Source organism: Chelonoidis abingdonii, chromosome 5 (genome assembly GCF_003597395.2).
Source record: "Chelonoidis abingdonii isolate Lonesome George chromosome 5, CheloAbing_2.0, whole genome shotgun sequence".
Taxonomy (NCBI): Eukaryota; Metazoa; Chordata; order Testudines; family Testudinidae; genus Chelonoidis; species Chelonoidis abingdonii.
In genome coordinates this window covers 71,489,360-71,510,484 of record NC_133773.1, presented here as the reverse complement: position 1 = coordinate 71,510,484, position 21,125 = coordinate 71,489,360, and the positions used below count along the sequence as shown (strand labels likewise).

At 37.7% G+C, this 21,125-nt stretch overlaps 1 protein-coding gene across 1 annotated transcript in view; it reads right to left on the bottom strand.

Annotated features, from left to right (window-relative positions):
* The window catches only part of ANXA10 (annexin A10), a 50,302-nt gene that overhangs the window by 17,316 nt on the left and 11,861 nt on the right, over positions 1-21,125 (bottom strand). Inside the window, exons 2-4 of the mRNA XM_032802695.2 lie at positions 18,241-18,325; positions 10,434-10,528; positions 1,341-1,454 (exon numbers count right to left, since the gene is read on the bottom strand). Of these exons, the coding sequence (XP_032658586.1) occupies positions 1,341-1,454; positions 10,434-10,528; positions 18,241-18,325 (294 nt within the window). The remainder of the gene's footprint in view (positions 1-1,340; positions 1,455-10,433; positions 10,529-18,240; positions 18,326-21,125) is intronic.

Genomic DNA, 21,125 nt, shown 5'->3' with positions numbered 1-21,125 from the left:
CACTAGGACCCTGGGGCAGCAGACAGTAGTTCTGCGGGGAGCCGCTCTACTCCAGCAACAGAAGCAGGCAGGGGAGAGACGCTGTGCTGCTTTCTGACAGGCAGGGACCACGCAGGGCGTGGGCGGGGGAGACCCGCGGGGGGCCGGGGCCTGATCCAGGCAGGGCCGCGGGAGAGACCCAGCTCCAAATATTGCTGGAGCAGGGCACCCGGCCCTGAATATTCCTGGTGCTCGAGCACCGCAAACATAGAGAACCTGCCGCCTAAGCCCTGCGCTGCCGGCTGCCAGGGGGCACCCTGACCCAGGGGACACCGCCGGCAGCTCAGACTCCCTCTCTGTCCCAGCAGCAGCAGCAGCGGCTGATCAACCATTTAAAAAAAAATTGGGGGGCACTTTTTGGCGCCCCCAAATCTCGGGGCCCTAGGCAACCGCCTAGTCCGCCTAAATGGTTGCACCAGCCCTGCATACAGCTCTTGTTAATGACAATGAGAATTCTGCATTTAGAACCGGAGAAGAATATGTCAACAAGGCCCCAGTTCTGCAGAATTATGTATGTGCATTATTTTATGCATCCGAGTAATCCCATCGACGCCACAATTAAGGTACAAGAGTGTAAAAAAGCACAAACTTGATTCAAATGTAGAAGAATTCTAGATTTGCCAATCCTGGTCAATGATAAAAATAGTACTTCTGATGCTACTAATGGGCTATAATAATCTGACTGCTAACCATCATTTTAAAAATATACTAGTAGTTCTAAAAGTGCCTTGATATCAACTGTTAAAAAAATGACAACGTTGGTGCTCATTTTATTTCCTGGCAATGACTGCTTAATACAATAAAATAGTTCCTAGCCTTGAAAATGGGAATGAAATTAAATGTTAAAAGATAGTCACTGATTTATAAAAGAGTAAGGTAAGTATTAGGGTGCAGACAATGCAACCACTTACGCATGTGCTTAGCCTTATGAGAAAGATTCAATGGGACTACTCCTATGAGCATATTTAAGAACATGTCTAAGCATTTGCCGAATCAGGGACTTACATTTCAGTTAACAAACCATACTATAGAAATATGTTATTTTCTTCATTTGTCTGTTTATATTCATCTGTTAAATGATTGCTGTATTTTTTAAAGCTAGATTATTTATATTGCATTTAATATATAAATACATGTAAATTTTATAGTACTGTATATTTGTTCTCTCCCACTAAACTGAGAAATGCCTTTTTAACAGTTTATCATTCAGTTGTATGTCAAAGAATCTATGAAACAGATGTGAATTGCTGTAATCTGTGCCTATAAGTAATAGTCTAAGTATTTTTGAGTTGGACAAGCACCTTCATAGCATGCCAGAGTTCATGGGCATCATAGGATGCGGGTGGATACATCAGGCCAACCATAACATCTTTGAAGTGATGAGAGAGATTCTCTTTCAGGTCCATAATCAAATCCTTGGAAAAAAGATAATCAGGATTAGTGTGGTACTCATGCTTTGCAGTGGAATATTAATCACTGAAAGCATTAAAAATAAAAACTAGCAATTATTTTCTGTGATATAATAAAAAGACAAACCCTGCAGGCTGGATTGTGGCTACAGTTAAGTAACAAAAGCTATTCTCGAAGCTATGCGTATCCTTGTTGATAATATGGGTAAGGCTACTGTACATAAAGAAAAAAAAGAACACAGCAATTTTGGCTTATGGTTAATTAGAACATAAGTGAAAAAAAAACAAATATTAAGAAATGGAAAAGACTGACATTGGTAAGGAAAGACATTTAGGGCCAAATTTTAAAAGGGTCTTTAATCTCCTTTGAAATATTCTGCGTCAACTTGTGTATGCAAACCTTTATGAACCTTTATGTGTGCCTATGCAAACAGCTTTTGTGTGAAGTCACCACGACTATATTTTATGGGTTGTACTCAACTATATTTGTAAGTAGGTTTGTAATCATATGTAGAGCTGTACAGAAAACAGTTTTCCCAGCCAGTGAAACTTGTCAAGATTTTGAAAATGGACTCATTCCACATCTGGATGAAACTCAGACCTTTTTGAAGTTACCCAATGGGGAAAAAAAAAATAAGGGAGCCTCGAGGCTGGTGATTATGGTACTTGCCTGGAATGATCTGAATCAGGCAGAGGGGGACTTATATGTGAGTTTTTGTAACCTAGGTACTCTAAGCCCCAGACTATTGGCTAGTCTACTTTCCCACTCTTTCAGTCTCTTTTGCTGGAGTGCTTCTGATGTGCATAAATAATTAACTCTTCATTTGAGCAGGAACTTGAACCTCCATCTATGGTTAGTGGTCTAGCCACTAAGCTATAGTCAGTCACTCTCTCAAGCAATATTTAATTATTTATACAAAATGTAACAGCTTCAGCCAGCAAAACTGAACTAGAGACACATTGATTTGGAGCAAGTACTCTGTTACATAGGCCAGAGGCATGTTGTAACCACATGACTATAATCTTTCTTAGTCCTGTTCCTCCCTGACATTCCATCCTGGACCTGAGGAAGTTTTCTTGACAAAAATTTGTTGAATCTAACCCCTTGCTACAAAACATTTCTGTTTTGACAAATAAACATTTTGTGATTGAAATAAATCTTTCAGCCAAAAATTCCACTAGTCATATGTCCGGGAGAAGAGATGGAGGCTAGTCAGGAACCTAAAATGGCAAGAAAGCTGTCCGTGATCAAAGGGGCAACATGAGGGAAGGTTTTATCTTTGCTTATCTTTCCCTACTTTCCAGCACCCTTCATCTGCTATACTTTGTGAATACTAGACTTATTCAGTGAATGTGTCCATTTGCATTTATCACATTTGCTGGATGTTTTTCTCCTGGATACCAGCATATGATTCCTTTTAAGGTTAATGAAACTTATGGGTAAGTGCTAAATAGCAAATGTCCCCCTAGTTGATTTTAACAATGCACATGGAGCTGTAATATACATTGGAAAATAAAAGCATTGCTGCCTGTTGTGACACATCACATAGTTATACTTCTTGGGGCAGACCCTCAGCTGAGAATCTTCCCCCTGGAAATTACATACAGCTTCTTCCTCACTACTAAAGGATTCTCTTATGGACTTTCTTTGGGGTATAGGAGATTTCTAGGGACCTTTCCCCTGGTGTTATTCAGTCCCCACACAATGAGAAATCTTGAAAATACATGTCTCAGGTTATTGGCAGTAGTGTGTGTCTCTCCCTTTTTGTTTTTTATTTTAACTGAATTTAACAAAACTGGTATGATGGCATTGGAAGCTTCTCCACAGCCCCATATGCATGTCTCTGCACTGATCTACAATGTGTGTACTAGAGGGATAAGAATGTCCATGCTCACTCACTCTTTATCTGTTTGAGGCTTTGAATCTCTTAAGACTGCCAAAAAGCTTGTCACTTGCAGTAGTGGTGTTATTGTGTAGATACCTATTCACTTATTTCCTATACACGACTAAGCAGGCATCAGGACCCAGATCCACAAAGGACCCAGATTCTTAGCATCACACTGCCTAACTTTTAAGTACTTCTAAATCACTGTAAATCCTGGGTTAGATGCCTAGACTCCCTACACAATGCATGGAGAGAGATAGGCACCTGAGAATAGGATCCACAAAAGCCAGCATGCTAGGCAGAGAGCTGACAAGACTAGCCAACAGCAGCTGCTTGAGGAGAGGGGTGCCTAAGTCCTGCCACTCTCATGGAGTTAGGCATCTATGTCTGAGCTGCAGGGAGGGATCTATCTCTGCATGCGATACACATCTGGGAACCATCTCCTAGAGTATGTTGGCTTAGATACCTGAGACATTTCTTGTGATACTGGCTTATGTTTCTGCCTAGCTCCATACTAAATGGAATGGAGAAGAGGTGGACTCCCTTTTAACCACTAACCAGGGGGTTAGGGTACTCGTGGGAGAACCTAGTTCAGTTCTCCCTCTCCCCATCTGAAGAGGAAAATGGATTTGAAGAGGGGTTCTTTACTATTGAGGTGAGTGCCTGAACCACTAGACTGGCATATGGGAAATGATTGCCTAGGAATGAGTACTGCGGAAAGAGATCTGGGGGTCATAGTGGACCACAAGCTAAATATGAGTCAAACGTGTAATGCTGTTGCAAAAAAAGTGAACATTGTTCTGGGATGTATTAGCAGGAGTGTTGTAAGCAAGACATGAAAAGTAATTCTTCCTCTCTACTCCCTGCTGATTAAGCCTCAACAAGAGTATTGTGTCCATTTCTGGGCACCACATTTCAGGAAGAAGGTGGAGAAATTGGAGAGTCCAGAGAAGAGTGACAAAAATGATTAAAGGTCTAGAAAACATGACCTATGAGGGAAGATTGAAAAAATTGTGTTTTTTGAATCTGGAAAAGAAAAGACTGAGAAGGGATATGATATCAGTTTTCAAGTATGTAAAATCTTGCTACAAGGAGGAGGGAGAAAAATTGTTTTTTGTAACCTCTGAGAATAGGACAAGAAGCAATGGGCTTAAACTGCAGCAAGGGAGGTTTAGGTTGGACATTAGGAAAAACTTCATAACTGTCAGGGTGGTTAAGAACTGGAATAAATTGCTTAGGGAAGTTGTGGAATCTCCATCATTGAAGATTTTTAAGAATAGGTCAGACAAATACCTTTCAGGGATGGTCTAAATAATATTTAGTCCTGCTATGAGTTCAGGGGACTGGAGTAGATAACCTCTTGGGGTCCCTTCCAGTCCTATGATTCTATTCTCGGGGGTGAGAGGAAAAAGGGTGTATCTCAGTCTCGCTTGTTGAAGCCATTCCACTTTGAACTAAATAATTAAGTATTAATTAGGCCAGAGAGAGTGAGAATAACTCTATAGTCCAGTGATTAGGGTACTCGTGAGGTGGAAAACACCTGTTAAAATTCCTTTCCCTCCAGCATAGGGGGGAAATGAACTGGGGTCTCCTGCATCCTAGCTGAATGTTCTATGTACTGGGCTAAAGCTTAGAAGGAAGGGTGTTAATGCCTTCTCCACTCAGCTCTTTGGTGTGGAGTGAGCCCTATTCACAGCACAGCTACTGGATCAGGCTTTGCAGGTGAGATGGGCAAGAGACCATCTATCTTTGCCTGGCTTGAGGCATGAGAGGCCAGGGTGCTGGCCTGTGGCAGAAAATTAGGCATGTAGTGAGTTTTTACTGTGGAAATTTAGGCAGTGAGCTTTGGCTCTAACTGAGTGAGGGTTCTGTGGATTGCAGGGGTGCCTTAATCTTGAAATCAGTGGAAGTTAGGAGCCTAAATACCTTTGAGGACCTGGGCCCAGATTCCTACTGACCTGAGCTTGGATTTGAATCAGTGATCAAATGGACTCCAATCCCATAAACCAGCCAGTCCCTGTCCCCTTCCCTCATGTTGGCATAGAAAGTATGCTTATTAAGTTTGCAGACGATACCAAACTGGGAGGGATTGCAACTGCTTTGGAGGACAAGATCAAAATTCAAAATGATCTGGACAAATTGGAGAAATGGTCTGAGGTAAACTGGATGAAGTTCAATAAAGACAAATGCAAAGTGCTCCACTTAGGAAGGAACAATCAGTTTCACACATACAGAATGGGAAGAGACTGTCTAGGAAGGAGTATGGCAGAAAGAGATCTAGGGGTCATAGTGGACCACAAGCTAAATATGAGTCAACAGTGTGATACTGTTGCAAAAAAAGCAAACGTGATTCTGGGATGCATTAACAGGTGTGTTGTGAACAAGACACGAGAAGTCATTCTTCCGCTCTACTCTGCGCTGGTTAGGCCTCAACTGGAGTATTGTGTCCAGTTCTGGGCACCGCATTTCAAGAAAGATGTGGAGAAATTGGAGAGGGTCCAGAGAAGAGCAACAAGAATGATTAAAGGTCTTGAGAACATGACCTATGAAGGAAGGCTGAAAGAATTGGGTTTATTTAGTTTGGAAAAGAGAAGACTGAGAGGGGACATGATAGCAATTTTCAGGTATCTAAAAGGGTGTCATCAGGAGGAGGGAGAAAACTTGTTCACCTTAGCCTCTAATGATAGAACAAGAAGCAATGGGCTTAAACTGCAGCAAGGGAGATTTAGGTTGGACATTAGGAAAAAGTTCCTAACTGTCAGGGTAGTTAAACACTGGAATAAATTGCCTAGGGAGGTTGTGGAATCTCCATCTCTGGAGATATTTAAGAGTAGGTTAGATAAATGTCTATCAGGGATGGTCTAGACAGTATTTGGTCCTGCCATGAGGGGAGGGGACTGGACTCGATGACCTCTCGAGGTCCCTTCCACTCCTAGAGTCTATGAATCTATGAATCTATGTATATCTTCTTTCAGTCCAAAGATAGAGACTTCACTTTTGATGGACTGAACCAAAAGCATTAAGGGTGTTTTTTCCAATGCAACTTGTCTTAAATACTTTTTTTGTGTGTTGGTGAAGATTTTTCATTATCAAGAGATCCATGGTGATGTGGAAAAACTATAACTGAAAATGACAACATAGTTAATGCAAAAGGCTCTCTATCTCTCAGAAGGAGAATAATTAAAGATATACTCAGATATCCTGTGGTTAATCAATTTAGTAAACAGAGTAGCAATGAGGAAGGAGACATACAAATTAAAAAATGAATTTATGATGAAGAAACAATATGTAATCTTCCCTGAATGCGCATTAGATACATTTGATAACTACTAAATCACACATAAACTTGAAATTAATTCATTAAGACATTTTATTGCTGACAGCATGCCTGTGGGAATATGGATTAATAATACAAAAGGAGACTAATTAAAAATTGCCCCCTGTAATCAGAATCAGGGTAGAATGAAGAGAAGTAGTGAAAAATAAGAAAAGACAAATCTAAATTGTCATTATTAAAAATTTCCAATTGTGTCTCTGAGAAATCCTTAAAGGCTAATTGTAAGAAGCAATCTCTTAAGTTTCTGGATATGTCTGAATCAAACAGCCAGTTCAGAAGGTATTTAACTTCAGCATTTGCTTTTATCCATTCCTGCTTTTAATTTGCCCCATTTCCAATTCATGTTAGTGTCACTATGAACAGGATCCTATTGAAAGCTCAATAACTACCATATTAAAAATTGATCTAGACAGAGGTCTAAATATGTGAAGTCGATATACTAGTGTCTATACAGTGAGGGCCGGCTCTACCGTTTTCGCCACCCCAAGCAGCACAGCAAATTGCTGCTGCGGACAGCGAGGGCAGTCTGTGTGCCCTTAGGGTGGCAGGCGCGTTTCCGAAGCGGCAGCAATTCAGCGGCAACTTCTGTGTTTAGCTGAATCCGCCCCAGACAGCTAAACATGGAAGCTGCCACCGAATTGCCACCACTGTGGAAATGTGCCTGCCGCTCTAAAGGCGCACGGACGGCAATTCAGAGTGGTGCTTGGGGGCAAAACAGTAGGGACTGCCGTCCCTTGCAGAATGCTGCCTCAAGTACCAGCTTGGAATGCTGGTTCCTGGAGCTGGCCCTGTATACAGTGGCCCGTTTGAGGAATTAAAAAAAAAATAAAAACAAAATATTAAAGCTGAACATGTCCCATGAGAGAGAGCTATGGGGTGAGGAAGAGAGAGGGAGGATGTGGAGAAGTAGCAGACCCTTAGCATTTTCGCCTGCTCCCTCAACCAAATAGTAACTAATTACTGAGTCCCATTTCCACATCACTTTACATAGGGTTGGCATAAAGACTTTTGGGAAGGTTAGCAAGATGCATCCAATAATTGACTAATTTCACTTAATTTGTGAATCTTTAGACTTCTATATCCCACACATTCTGCTGCGGAAATGGAATCCAATTGCTTGTTCCTTTTAACGTTAGCAACTTGTATACACTGTAAAAAGGACTAGAAACTTTCTTTTAAAACTAAAAGCAGAGATTCTCCTTTATGTTTCCAGTTTTCCCCTTATCATGAGACCTGCAGCCATCAACGTTACAGGGCCAAGAGGCTATTCCTGGGAGGGAGGGAAAGAAGGATGAATTTAATGTAAAATTGACCTGGAGGAATCTATTCTTTGTTCTTTTATTTATTGTTTGGTTCAGGATTTTAAAATGAAAATCCAAACTGTTGAATAAAGTAGATATAACCAGAATTATCCTCCATTAATACAGAAAATCTCAAACCACGTTATGTGAACTCCATCTCCTAAAAAGGAACCAGCAATTCTTTCTGCAAATAATATAGGTTTATATCCCAGTTACCCATAGGGTCAGTAATTTAAAATAAAATATCACTAACTTTTTAATTTTATTATAATGATAGCTTCAGTTGCAAAATAATCAGAGGAGCACTTCATTAAAAGAAATGCTGTGTACAGAGTTTCTGCTGTGGACTGTACACACACCTGAGATGAGATTAGCTTGATCAGAGTAGCTCAGTTTCTTAACAAAATACAATTAAAAGTTGTTATAGTGCCTATAATGCTATTTGGTTTTTTAAAACTCTTGGCTCAATCCCAAATATAACTGGTACAGCAGAAATCATTAAACCTCAATTACCAACTATTTCCACACACACAGTCTGAGATTACCACAGTTTTCATTCCGCTGAGGGAATTTATGGTAACTGTGTAGTAAGTGTTGGCAAAAGATAACTCTTTGATGTCAACTACTATACTTATATTAGAGAGGAAGAATGGTATAGTGGTTAGGGATACAGCCTACAACTGGGGAGACCTAGATTCTGCCATAGATTTCCTGTGTGACTTTGTGTAAGTGTCTGTGTCTCTGTTCCCTTTTGGTAAAGGGGTATGACAACACTACCTACTTCACAAGGGTGTTGTGAAGATGGAGAAATTAAAGACTATGAGATATTCAGGAACTATGGTGGTAGGAGGCATAAAAGTCATAAAGATATGTAGGTAATAGAATTCACTTATGTACGTACTGATCTAGTGATTTCAATTAAATGTAAGTAGAACAACAGAAGTTGGATGGTGAGATGAGCTATGGCTTAGTTGTAGTTTATTAATTTTGATTTATAACACAAAAACCCTTCTTTACCTTTGTTTAAAGATATCATAATCCAGACAAAATCAGCATCCCCACTCTCTACAAACCAGAAAATAACCAACTAAACATGAAAATAAAGTTCAAACTATTTTCCCCTCTATCCATATATACCAGCCCTCCTTCTGCCCCTCCATCCCTTCATTGTCTCAGAAAACAGGTGGGCTTTGCAGTCTATATAAAAATTAACAGACTTAGGCAATTTTCGATCAGGGAGGGAATAAGTTCAAACGCTGCTTATGGAGAACACCCTCCCAGCAGCTCCTGTATACCTGAGAAGCTCCACTATAAATATCAAGACACTTCTCAAGGAGAATCTCTTTTCTCAGGGTTGTTGTGAGCTGGTAGATTGAGGGGATTGGGTGATCCAGAGTTCAGGGAAATTGGATTTAACTCAAGCTATTGGGCTAATTTCTATTATGACTGAGGGGAATCTGGTTAGTTTAATCATAGGATTTTTCATTAGTTGTATGTTTTTGTATATAATAAGAAAATCTGACTCTTGCATTGCCCTTTGCATCTGTAGATTTCAATGCACTTCACAAAGTCGGCATTATTATCCCCATTTTACAGATGGGGAAACTGAGGCACAAACTGACAACATGACTTGCCCAAAGGTACCCAGCAGGTCAGTTATAGGGCTAGGCATAGAATCCAGGTCTACTGAGTCCCAGGTCAGCTCTCTATCCACTAGGCAATATTGCCTCCTTTGACATGTATAAGAGATGCTAATGTTCCTAGTAGGTGCTTTTAATCAATTTAAACATAATATTAAAAAAAAATAAAAGAGAATCTGACCAGAAGACAAAAGCTACCCAAGCTCCTGTCCTTTCATATTTGAAAAGCATTGTGTGTGTATATTTCAGTATAAAAATTGGTGGTGGTAGTGTATTATCACAAAAACTGTGCCACATCACTTCTGGATGTGAGCAGATCTGATCTCATACAAGTTCTGAAGCACCTTACAAACATTATTTACACATCACCATATCTCTGTCAGATAACTTATTTCCACTGTACAAATGGGTGCTCAGTGGCAAAGCCAGTTTAAGTAAAATGCCCAAAGTCACACAGTATAAGCAGGAGAACAAACTATATTTGAGAAGCTGGGTGAGGAGAAGATAGAGGTATTTCTAAAGAATATATGTAAGATCAGTAGAGGAACATAGTGAGTGAACTGTGGGATAAGAAACTTTCTATCTCGTTTCCTTCTTAGTTCTTTATGTCTAAACAGATGTTTAACTTCCACTGTCATATAAATGATAATTGACAGTCTAAAACCTGCAGAAGTCATATAAATAAAGTAGTTGTCTGTCAATCAGATGGTGATACAGCTTCATGCCAGAGATTGGGTCCCAGAAAATGACCTGAAGAGAAGACCAACAGCAATAAGTACAGGAGGGTTATAAGTGTGGACATATGCAAAACCATATCATACCCTGCCATACATGTCCCTGTAAGCCTCTGCAATCATAAGTCTTTGTGCATTGCAACGCTGTGTTAGAATATCAATCACCATGTCCTTTTCACAACCTGGAAAGGAAACAAGACAAAATGCCTAAATTAAACTTTTACTTATATTTATCATTGTTTGTTGAGTGTAAGTAAGATACCATGTTTTGTTCAAATGCATTAACCACATTTCTTGCAGAAAAAAATCAACAGATTAATATTAGATTGGTATTTACAAACATCAATAATATTTATCATGCTTATATATCTTTCATTTGCTGGTGTACTACTGACAAATAGTCAAAAAATCTGTATTATTATCAGGTGCATTACCATACTCTCAAAGGGAATGGACTTGAAAACATCAGTAAAATTGGATAAAGGCTTTCATCAAATGAGAACTAGGCATTTGGGTAGAATTTATAGCTAGGACTGGAAAGTTGAGTTTGCATGTAACAATGCTGAATAAATTGTCATTTTCGAGTTATTGATCTCCAAATGGAATGGCTACTTACAGAGGGACTATTGGTTGTAAAATTGCTGAATAAGGTGCTCAGTTGGACAGGTTAAAATAAGATGTTGAAGGATTATTTATTAATACTGATTTCTGAATGATGCATTAGGTCCAAGAGTTACTTTGTGGAAGAAGGTTATCTATGATCATTAGCTTGTAACTGGTGATTAGAGCTACCTGCTAAATTTATGCAATCAATGTATGACTGCTAAAATTCAAAAGAAGATAGACAATCATTCACAATTAATTCATTTATTTTGCTTTTACCTCCCAAAAGAGAACTCCTGATGATTTGATATGACTTGTTTTTTAAATGACATTCCCAGGACAAATTCATTCCTGGTGGAGCTCAATTGATTTTAGTGGAGATAAGCCATATTCATCTGTTGTTTCTTATATTAAAAGAAATAGATCTGCAGGAACTGTTGCTGCTGAAAACATGAAAAAATGTTTTTTTCCTGTGTAAAAAGAAACAGCACAATGCTATGTCCTTGTTTCTTCCTTTTACACAGGGGAAAAGTATTGTTTTAAACAGCAATTATTAAACCAAAACTTTACTATTAATAATCTTTGTCTGTGGTGTGAGGTCAGACACTGAGTGGGAGCATAAATAGTTTGGAATTACTGTAGGTCGTTTGGGAAAGTCTACTTTAAGCACACCCTATTAAGCAATTTTCATATTGCTGTTAACCTAGTTTTCTCTTCTACTTCCATCTCATTTGTTACATTCACTTTTATCTTAGATTGTAAACTCTTCAAGGCAGGGACCATGTCTTGTATGTATGTATGTATGTATGTACAGCAATCCTGATTGGGAAACAATCCTGATTGGGCCTTCTGGTTGCTCCCACAGTACAAATATTAAATAAAAATAAATTAAAAGCAATCTGATCTGCTGCATCCCTAAGATATAATAGGTACAGTACATGTCACAGTTCAGGGTAACTGCACCTATGTTCCCCCTCCATGGTCCAGTAAGGACATCCACTCTCGGTTCCCTTGCTGTCATCTCTCTTGGATAGATGCATGCACATCTCCCTTCTGACTGGAGTATTTCTGTGCTGAACTATTCCCTGCCTCTACTGTACTATCCCTGAGTAAGCCAGGCTGCCTAAATGGCCAGCATCTTCACTCTATTTGCTCTTCAAAGATTAATAACACTGTAATTGCCAGTAATTAGAAGTTACCTCCATTTTTTTTTCTAAGCAAGGTCTTTTATTCTTAAGGTGAAAGCATTACAGAGAAAACATTAAAACTGAGAATTTATATGAATATTAATAAGCCTATCAGAGATCAGCCCCCTCTAACTAGTTCTTCATACTCTCCAGACAGGGTTTTCCTGTGGTGAGCAGCTTTCAGTTAGAACTAGCTCCCCCATGAGTTAGTGATTCCCTCCTTTAGCTAATTTGGGCCTTTGAAGAGACCATGAATAGGTAATCCACCAGACAATAAGTTTATCTTTACGGCACAGCTTTAAAAAAAAAAAAAAAAAAAAAGCCCCTAAGGTGAATAATTTGCATTGCACTCTGCCAAAGTATTTCCTAGGAACTCCACTCAACCAAAAGTTCAGTCTTGTCTGGTCCATTGTTTTAAGAGTCCTTTGAAGCACATAACACTTTATAGTATTTATATTAGTCCCCTCTCCCCTTTAAAAAGTTACATGCCATCTCACAATAATACATAACTATTTGCATTTTTAATACAATGGCCTAAGATGCTTAAACTTAAGGCTTGACCTAGATATTGTCACGTCTGTTACACACACATCTGACAAAGATGACAGGACCACATTCTGTGGGTACCATTTGTAACCTGTTGGTCACGCAAAGGGTTTATTAAGCAGTTATCTGTTCTCCAAGAACAGGTAATTTAAAAAGGTAATTTAAAAGTGCAGTTTAGCTTGTAAAGACCTTTACATAACTTGTATTTTGATTTTAATTATTCTTTCCAGGGTGTTGCTGCTTTTTGATATAACAATAAGGATAGCTGGCCCATCAGTATAAGGGTATTAAAACCTTAGCTTTGTGCAAGTCACTACCACCTTCCTTGGAATTCTACTCCTGACACGATTTTGTCCTGGGAATGTCATTAAAAAGCCAGGTCATATCAAATCATCAGGAGTTCTCTTTTGGGAGATAAAAGCAAAATAAGTGAATTAATTGTGAATTATTTTTTACCTTCTTTTGAGTTTTAGTAGTCATACTGATTGCATAGTAATAAAAAATATTGCTCAAAGTGACTGAAGAGAAACCAAGAAACATGGGGCAAGAGCTACATATGTCCCCAATTCTTCCATTTTTCTCTTTCATAATTCCATTGACTGCCCTGGAATTATTCCTGGTACATCGTGGGCCCATAAATTGGATTTTCCACGTGTGGGGAGTCCTCAGCTGGTGAGGAACCATTAGGCATATGAGTAGTCCTAGTGAAATTAATAGGACACAACATCTGAAAATTAAATACCTAATAGGTGTTTTTCTTAATAGGGCCTTAAGTTGGCTCAGAAGAATTCTGAGACTGGGACCAGTGTAGCACCAGCCTCATGATCAGGGAGTTGCAAATGACTCTTTTCTGCTATGCCTAGCAGATTCTGAGTGCAGCAGAGAATCTGGTCTATATACAGAAGTGTACCACTACTGTATTTATAAGCTTTTCAAATAGGTTTTCTACTCATTTTTCAAGGCTTCTCTTTCATTGCTGTGTCAGACTCATTTCAGTGCTCAGTTTAAAGTTGTGATGCTTGACCAAGCATTTGTCAGCATTGAAAACATATCACATTCCATAAATCAATACAATTAAAATTCTAAGACCAAGTCTACAATGCAAATCAGGAGAAACATTTTGCTCTGCAGCAGATAATCTGATTTTTGTTGCAATGGTTCTGAAATTGGGAATCATTACAATCATAAGGTTATTTTCAACTGTGAGTCTCCCAGTGGACCTTGACTTAGGTATGGTCAGTTGACAGGGTCAGTGGGCATCACACTAGAAATGAGTCAGTGGGGGACTGGAAGGAACAGTGGTAGCTTTACAAAGAGCTGATTTAAAAATTACATGATTTTTTCACCAAAAGATTTTACTTAAAAACAAACAAACAAACAAACCCTTAAATTTTTCATTTCTTGAAATTCATGAAAAAATTCATTGAGCCTGTAGCTCAACAGAAGCCATGACCAACTTAAATGAAAACTTAAAATATTTCAGGATATCTTTAGTTGAAAATGGAATCTGATGAAAAATGTAATTGAAAACTCAATATCTGCCTGTGCTATTTGCAGACTATTTTAGGGAGATTTTACCATTCAGTTAGAAACACAAATGCGTAAAGGTAGCTAGATATCAGGTAAGTTTTTATTTCCATCTATTTTTAACACTTTCACTGAATCTGTGAGGGATGAAATATGAATATCCACTACAATGTACCTTACTTTTGTTACATATGTTCGGACTGCTGATCATCTTCAGTGAACTTACATGAATTAGTGGTTGTTTCTTCAATAACATTTCAGAGTATTAAAAATGGGCAAATGAGATTAGTTTGCCAGATGTAGTTTCTCATTAGTAACGTTAAATCCATATTAGTAATATTATTATTCAGTATTTTCTTTAATCAATTACCAGCTTTATATAACCCTTCCATAAATACTACTTTATGCAACTGATATGATGATTCTCTATATCAGCAAGTCCATTAATGAAATGGTTTTAATTGTCATATTGCATCTGACTTGGAAAAATGGTTGATTAATAACTAACTTCTCAAATGTCAAAAACCAAAGTGTTTAAGTGAAAGTTGCAGATAACCCACAGAAGTTTTTGAATGGAAACTTTAGTGATGGGTAGCATGGTGTTGGAGGATAGCCTTTAAGGTTCTTTAGCATTATGCTGAATGAATTCTTGATTTTTTTGGGACTATGCAGATTTTATTGTCTGAGTTTTAACTCAGGTTCTGTTTAGACAAATTTTATATTAGCTGCAAGAAATATGGCCTGTATTATGTTACCAAGTGCTGATCATGGTAATCAAACATTCTACAGTATAACCACAAATTCTGAATAGAATGTCATCAGTCTATAATACAGTAGATTTACAGTGGATAATACAGTAGATTGTCTTGTTTAATTGGCCAAGCACCATTTCCTCACCACATGGCAGGCTGTTGGCTCTCATGAATGAGATGGATGCCATTTTATTTCTCATCTAGGGTCTGATCCTGTGCACACTGAAGTCAATAGCAAAGCTCCCATTCCTTTCAATGATGTAGCCTCCGACTCAAGAAGTGTACAGTTTCAAATCCAGTATGTTGTTTTTACTTTTCAGAGAACAGTTCCTTCAGGAGGTTTGTTTATAATGGAAAGTGATTTGTCCATCCTTGAAGGTAGTGCTCAACACAGCAATTGTTTATCTCCATAAGTAACATTACTCATGTGAGTACTCCCATTGTTGCTCATTGGGTCTACTAATGTGAGTAATTTTATTACATGCACATTTGTTAGCTAGACTGGGGCAACAAACTGCCGACTCTTCAGGGCAAAGTCTGTGGGGAGTAAATGGACATAGCTTCAGTGAAGTCAAAACTGCTTTAATTTTGTCAGATAAGTAGTCATGCATGAAAACAGAAGCTTATGCCCATGTTTTTATATTATTAAGTTTAAAGTATATTAAAATGTGTTATTGCAATTTGTATTTAATAGGTGATGAACAGAATCTTGTCTATTTTAATCCCAGTGAAAATATGACTCATTAAAAGTTCTTGCTTAAAGAATAGTAAAATATGAGAAACCTTATCATGTGACCAGCTTAATCAATCAAAAAGAAGAGGCAGACTGTACTTAATACTTTTTGGTATTTCCTGGGACATAGTATACATAGCTGAATGGAGGCACATATCCTCCATTCAAGAAAATGGCTGGACAGAATGCCAGATTTGGTGTTTTAGGTAGGGCTGTCATTTATTCACAGTTATCTCAAGTGATTAACTCAAAACAAATTAACTCTATTAAAAATATAATCACAATCACAGATTTAATCACACTATTAAACAATGATAGAATATCAATTTAAATGTATTATAAATATTTTGGAGGTTTTTCTACACTTTCAAATATATTGATTTCAATTACAATAGAATACAAAGTGCACAGTGCTCACTTTATAGTTTTATTTTCATTAAAAATATTTGCACTGTAAAAAAGATAAAGAAATGGCATTTTTCAGTTTACCTCAAACAAGTACTGTAATGCAATCTTATTGTGAAAATGCAACTTACAAATGTAGATTTTTTTTTTACATAATGGCACTCAAAAACAAACCAATGTAAAACTTTAGAGCCTACAAGTCCACTCAGTCCTACTTCTTATTCAGCCAATTGCTAAGACAAGCAAGTTTGTTTACATTTACGGGAGATAATGCTGCCCAGTTCTTATTTACAATGTCACCTGAAAGTGAGAACAGGCATTCACATGGCATTGTTGTAGTGGGCATTGCAAGGTATTTAAGTGCCAGATATGCTAAACATTTATATACCCCTCATGCTTCAGCCACCATTACAGAAGGCATGCTTACATGCTGATGACGCTCATTAAAAAAAAAAAATACATTAAGTATATTTGTGACTGAAGTCCTTGAGGGAGAATTGTATGTTTCCTGCTCTGTGATTTTACCTGCATTCTGCCATATATTGTATTACGGCAGTCTTGGATTATGACCCAGGACATGTTGTTCGATTTAAGAACATTTTCACTACAGACCTGACAAAACGCAAAGGTACCAATGTGAGATTTCTAAAGATAGCTACAGCACTTGACCCCAGGTTTAAGAACCGGAAGTGCATTCCAAAATCTGAGAGGGACAAGGTGTGGAAGATATAGTCAGAAGTCTTAAAAGAGCAACACTCTGATGCAGAAACTATAGAACCCAAACCACCAAAAAAGAAAATCAACCTTCTGTTGGTGACATCTGACTCAGATGATGAAAATGAATGTGTGTCAGTCTGCACTGCTTAGGATCATTATTGAGCAGAACCCATCATCAGCATAGAAGTATGTCCTCTGAAATGGTGTTGAAGCATCAAGGTAGCATACTAATGTTTACAATATCTAGCATGTAAATACCTTGCAATGTCCGCTACAACAGTGCCAAGAGAAAATCTGTTCTCACTTTCAGGTGATGTTGTAATTAAGAAGTGGGCAGCATTATCTCCCATAAATGTAAATAAACTTCTTTGTCTTAGCAATTGGCTGAACAAGAAGTAGGACTGAGTGGACTTTTAGGCTGTACAGTTTTACATTGTTTTATTTTTGCATGCCGTTATGTAAAAAATAAAATTATATATTTATAAATTGCACTTTCACGATAAAGAAATTGCATTACAGTAATTTTATGAGATGAACTGAAAAATACAATTTCTTTCTCTTTATAGTACAAATATTTGTAACAAAAAATATAAAGTAAGCACTGTATACTTTGTATTCTGTGTTGTAGTTGAAATCAATATATTTGAAAACATAGAAAACATCCAAAATATTTAAATAAATGATATATTATTCAACAATATGATTAAAACTGCAATTAATCCTGATTTTTTTTAACCTCGCAATTAATTGTGATTAGTTTTTTAATTGTTTGGCAGCCCTAGTTTTAATACTCGTAAAAAGCCTAGCAGGGTGAATTTGAAAGCTTTCCATGCAGACAGCTATCCTGATGAGGAAAATGTCTCATTCAAACATTAAATATACTGACCCCCAGCAATATTAACAATACCCAAAGAGGAAAACAAAAACCTGAAGAGAAAAAATGCTTTGGTGAACTGCATTTTTATCTGGTTTTTGCTTTCAGTCCATAGATTAGCTACTCCTCAAGAGGAATCAATAAGGTAATCTTGTCTCGTTTTTTTCTTCCCCCAGACATGATTGGTATTTTAAAAGCCAGTATCCTTTGAGAATAGCTAATTTTAGATGTCATAATTAAGAGAGTTTTCTTTTGTCTCAAGAGTGCTGGTGAAATAAAAGATAATCTTTAGGAAAAGGAAGTTTAGTACAAAACCCCCAAAAGCTTTGACTAAGTTGTTGTAGGCTTGTGTCTACCCTGAACATACTCTAATTCCTTCCACTGCAATTGCAGAGTTTCTTTTAATGTCAGTGATTTATGATTTTTAGTTAAAAATAAATTAAATAAATCATTGGTTATCTCTTTCCATGCTTGATGCCTTTTTCTAAAGGTGTTTCCAAGGATGGGCTGAAAGAAGAGATGGCTTGGAATTGGCAGTCAGGATACACACCTATTCCCTGTAGGGCTCCCCCCAGCATCTGGGCATCTATAACTGGGTTGAAATTTGGAGCTGGGAAGATTGTTCCTTGTATCTGCTAAGGGGGAAAAGAGAGAGTGTTATTTGTAACTGATCATTAATTATATACAAGATGTCATCAGCAGAATTATGAATGAACCACTAGATTTTGGAACCCTTGTTCATATGAATAGTCCTTTCTTTAATGAGTAAAGCACTGAAGCCCTTTGGAACCTATGTCTGTAAATGAGTAAAGGTTGCAAGATCAGGCATCAAACCTGTTTTTTTGGAACCCATTGACACTTAGAACACATACTTTAGTTTCTATGAGGCTACAAAGCAATATTTCACAAGTGACCAGTAAATAATATTATGTTAATCCTTGCGTTCCAACCTCATTAAAGGGGCACAGTCAACTTGATGATCACATTTCCATTGAAAATTGGGTACCTATTGTCGCAAATAGTTCCTACAGTTACTATAACACCTGAGATTAGAGAAAGATATTTGTTTACTTCAAGTACACAAGAGGCAGATGTATAAAGAGAAAAAGAGGACAAAGGATATTCAGATTTGTTTGATGTTAGTCTCAGGCCCACCTGAAAAACAGGAGGGGAAACACTTTTAGCAATTAAAAAGAAAAAGTTAGGATATTATTTGACAGATGCTGAATCAAAAAGCAATGCTTTAAGTTAGCCACTTTCAAAAAAATTCAAGTTGAGGAAAAATTAAACAAAACAGCATCATTTAAATATAGTTGTGAGGATTATAAAAAATAAGATGCCCTAAGCAGAATTCAAATAAAGATCTTGCTTTGTTTAGTACAAAGTTCCAGGGCTTTAAAACTGCCTTTGGCAGTAGGAGAAAGTGAAAACACAACTTGCATTCAGTTACAATGCTCTCTGTCCAGCTTTAAAATGGTAGAACATTTGGAGCAAATTTGACATACATAGTTCACTGTTTCAGAAATAGTTGGCAACTAAACAGCATCTTACATTCAAACTTAGCACAAGAAAGCCATTTTAGTTTAAATTTCTTAAGATCAAGCAGATGTCTTATTGCTTAAATAAGCCACCAAAAGTATGGACACACCAGAAAAAATCATTTCAGAAGTGGAAATTGTAATTAATTCCAGTCTGTTAGATTCAACTGCTCTTTTAAATTTAGCACTCACAATAGATCAGTAACCTATGGCATGCACATGGAATTTGTTTTTAAGATTGGGTGGAGAAGATGTTTTCATTAGACTGATGTGGCTTATGGCTATTTCGAGATGAATGTGAAAGATCAATGGAAACAATCTAAATCTAATTTGTCTAGGTATTTCCATAGTGTCCAGTACAGAGAAAAATTTGCAGAGATTCTTTGATGTATTGTTATATAGACATAATTTATATTATAGGCAGATGTGATAGAAAATAAATTACAAAATCTAGTGAAACTGCTACTCCTACTTTATGCTGAAGTTATTTTTCTCTGCCTAATTCTCCAGCCTCTAAGGGAAAAGAGGTTATCCTGCAGAGATTCAGTTACAGTGAATATACTGGTTCTGGCATATAAAATGGTTGTTTCTATTTACCCTTGAAGAAAGGTTGTGATTCAGAGGTGAAAGTCTGTAAATAGAAACAACCATTTTATATGCCATACAGAGGTCATATGACTAATATCAATGAAGTATCACAGGCTGGGGAGGGTTAGCTCAGTGGTTTGAGCATTGGCCTGCTAAACCCAGGGTTATGAGCTAAATCCTTGAGGGGGCCACTTAGGGAATCTGGGGCAAAATCAGTAGTTAGTCCTGCTAGTGAAGGCAGGGGGCTGGGCTCACTGACCCTTCAGGGTCCCTTCCAGTTCTAGAGGTAGGTATATCTCCATTATTTAAAAAAAAAAATCATCTCAGACGTGAAGTCAATAGTGGAAGAATTGGAAGAATAGCAACAAACATGGAAGGGTTAGAGGGCATGATTTATGAGGAAAGATTAAAATAACTAAGGTAGCGGTGCTCTCACTGGATTTTCATGACTAATTCATGTACCTGTATGGGACAGCATTGACCTTCATAGTGCTCCATATGGGCACAATAGTTCATGTGAATCCAGCTGCCGGATTGGGGCTTAAACATATTCACTGTTTAGCCAAGCTATACAAAGTGAAACAATTGTCAGCAAAAATGTGAAAAGTGTGATTAAATAGGGAGGAATTGTTTGGCATGATGCAAAATATGATAGCTAGTAGTAATGGAATTAAATTAAGAAAAAGGAAAGATTCCTGGCAAACATCTTTTTAGGCCAATCAATAGTCTCCCAAATGGTGGAAACACATTAGTAGATATTTAAAAGTAGACTGAACACAGTGAGGAATTAGATTGTACGGAACAATTTCTTAGTGGACAGAAGGCTGGTCTAGATGTCCAGAAGGTCTTATCTATCTCTACTTGCTATGACCCATGTCCTCATGTCTGCCACAGAGCTCCAAGTGAGCCAAGCAAAAGCTGTGGCAGACATGAGGACATGGGTCATAGTGATTAAAGAGGGATAAGACCTACTGGACACCTAGACCAAGAGTCGGCAACCTTTCAGAAGGGTTGTGCTGAGTCTTCATTTATTCACTCTAATTTAAGGTTTTGTGTGCCACTAATACATTTTAACATTTTTAGAAGATCTCTTTCTATAAATCTATAATATATAACTAAACTATTGTTGTATGTAAAGTAAATAAGGTTTTTAAAATGTTTAAGAAGCTTCATTTAAAATTAAATTCAAATGCAGAGCCCCCCCGGACTGGTGGCCAGGACCTGGGCAGTGAGAGTGCCACTGAAAATCAGCTCGCGTGCTGCCTTCGGCATGCGTGACATAGGTTGCCTATCACTGAGCTAGACCATC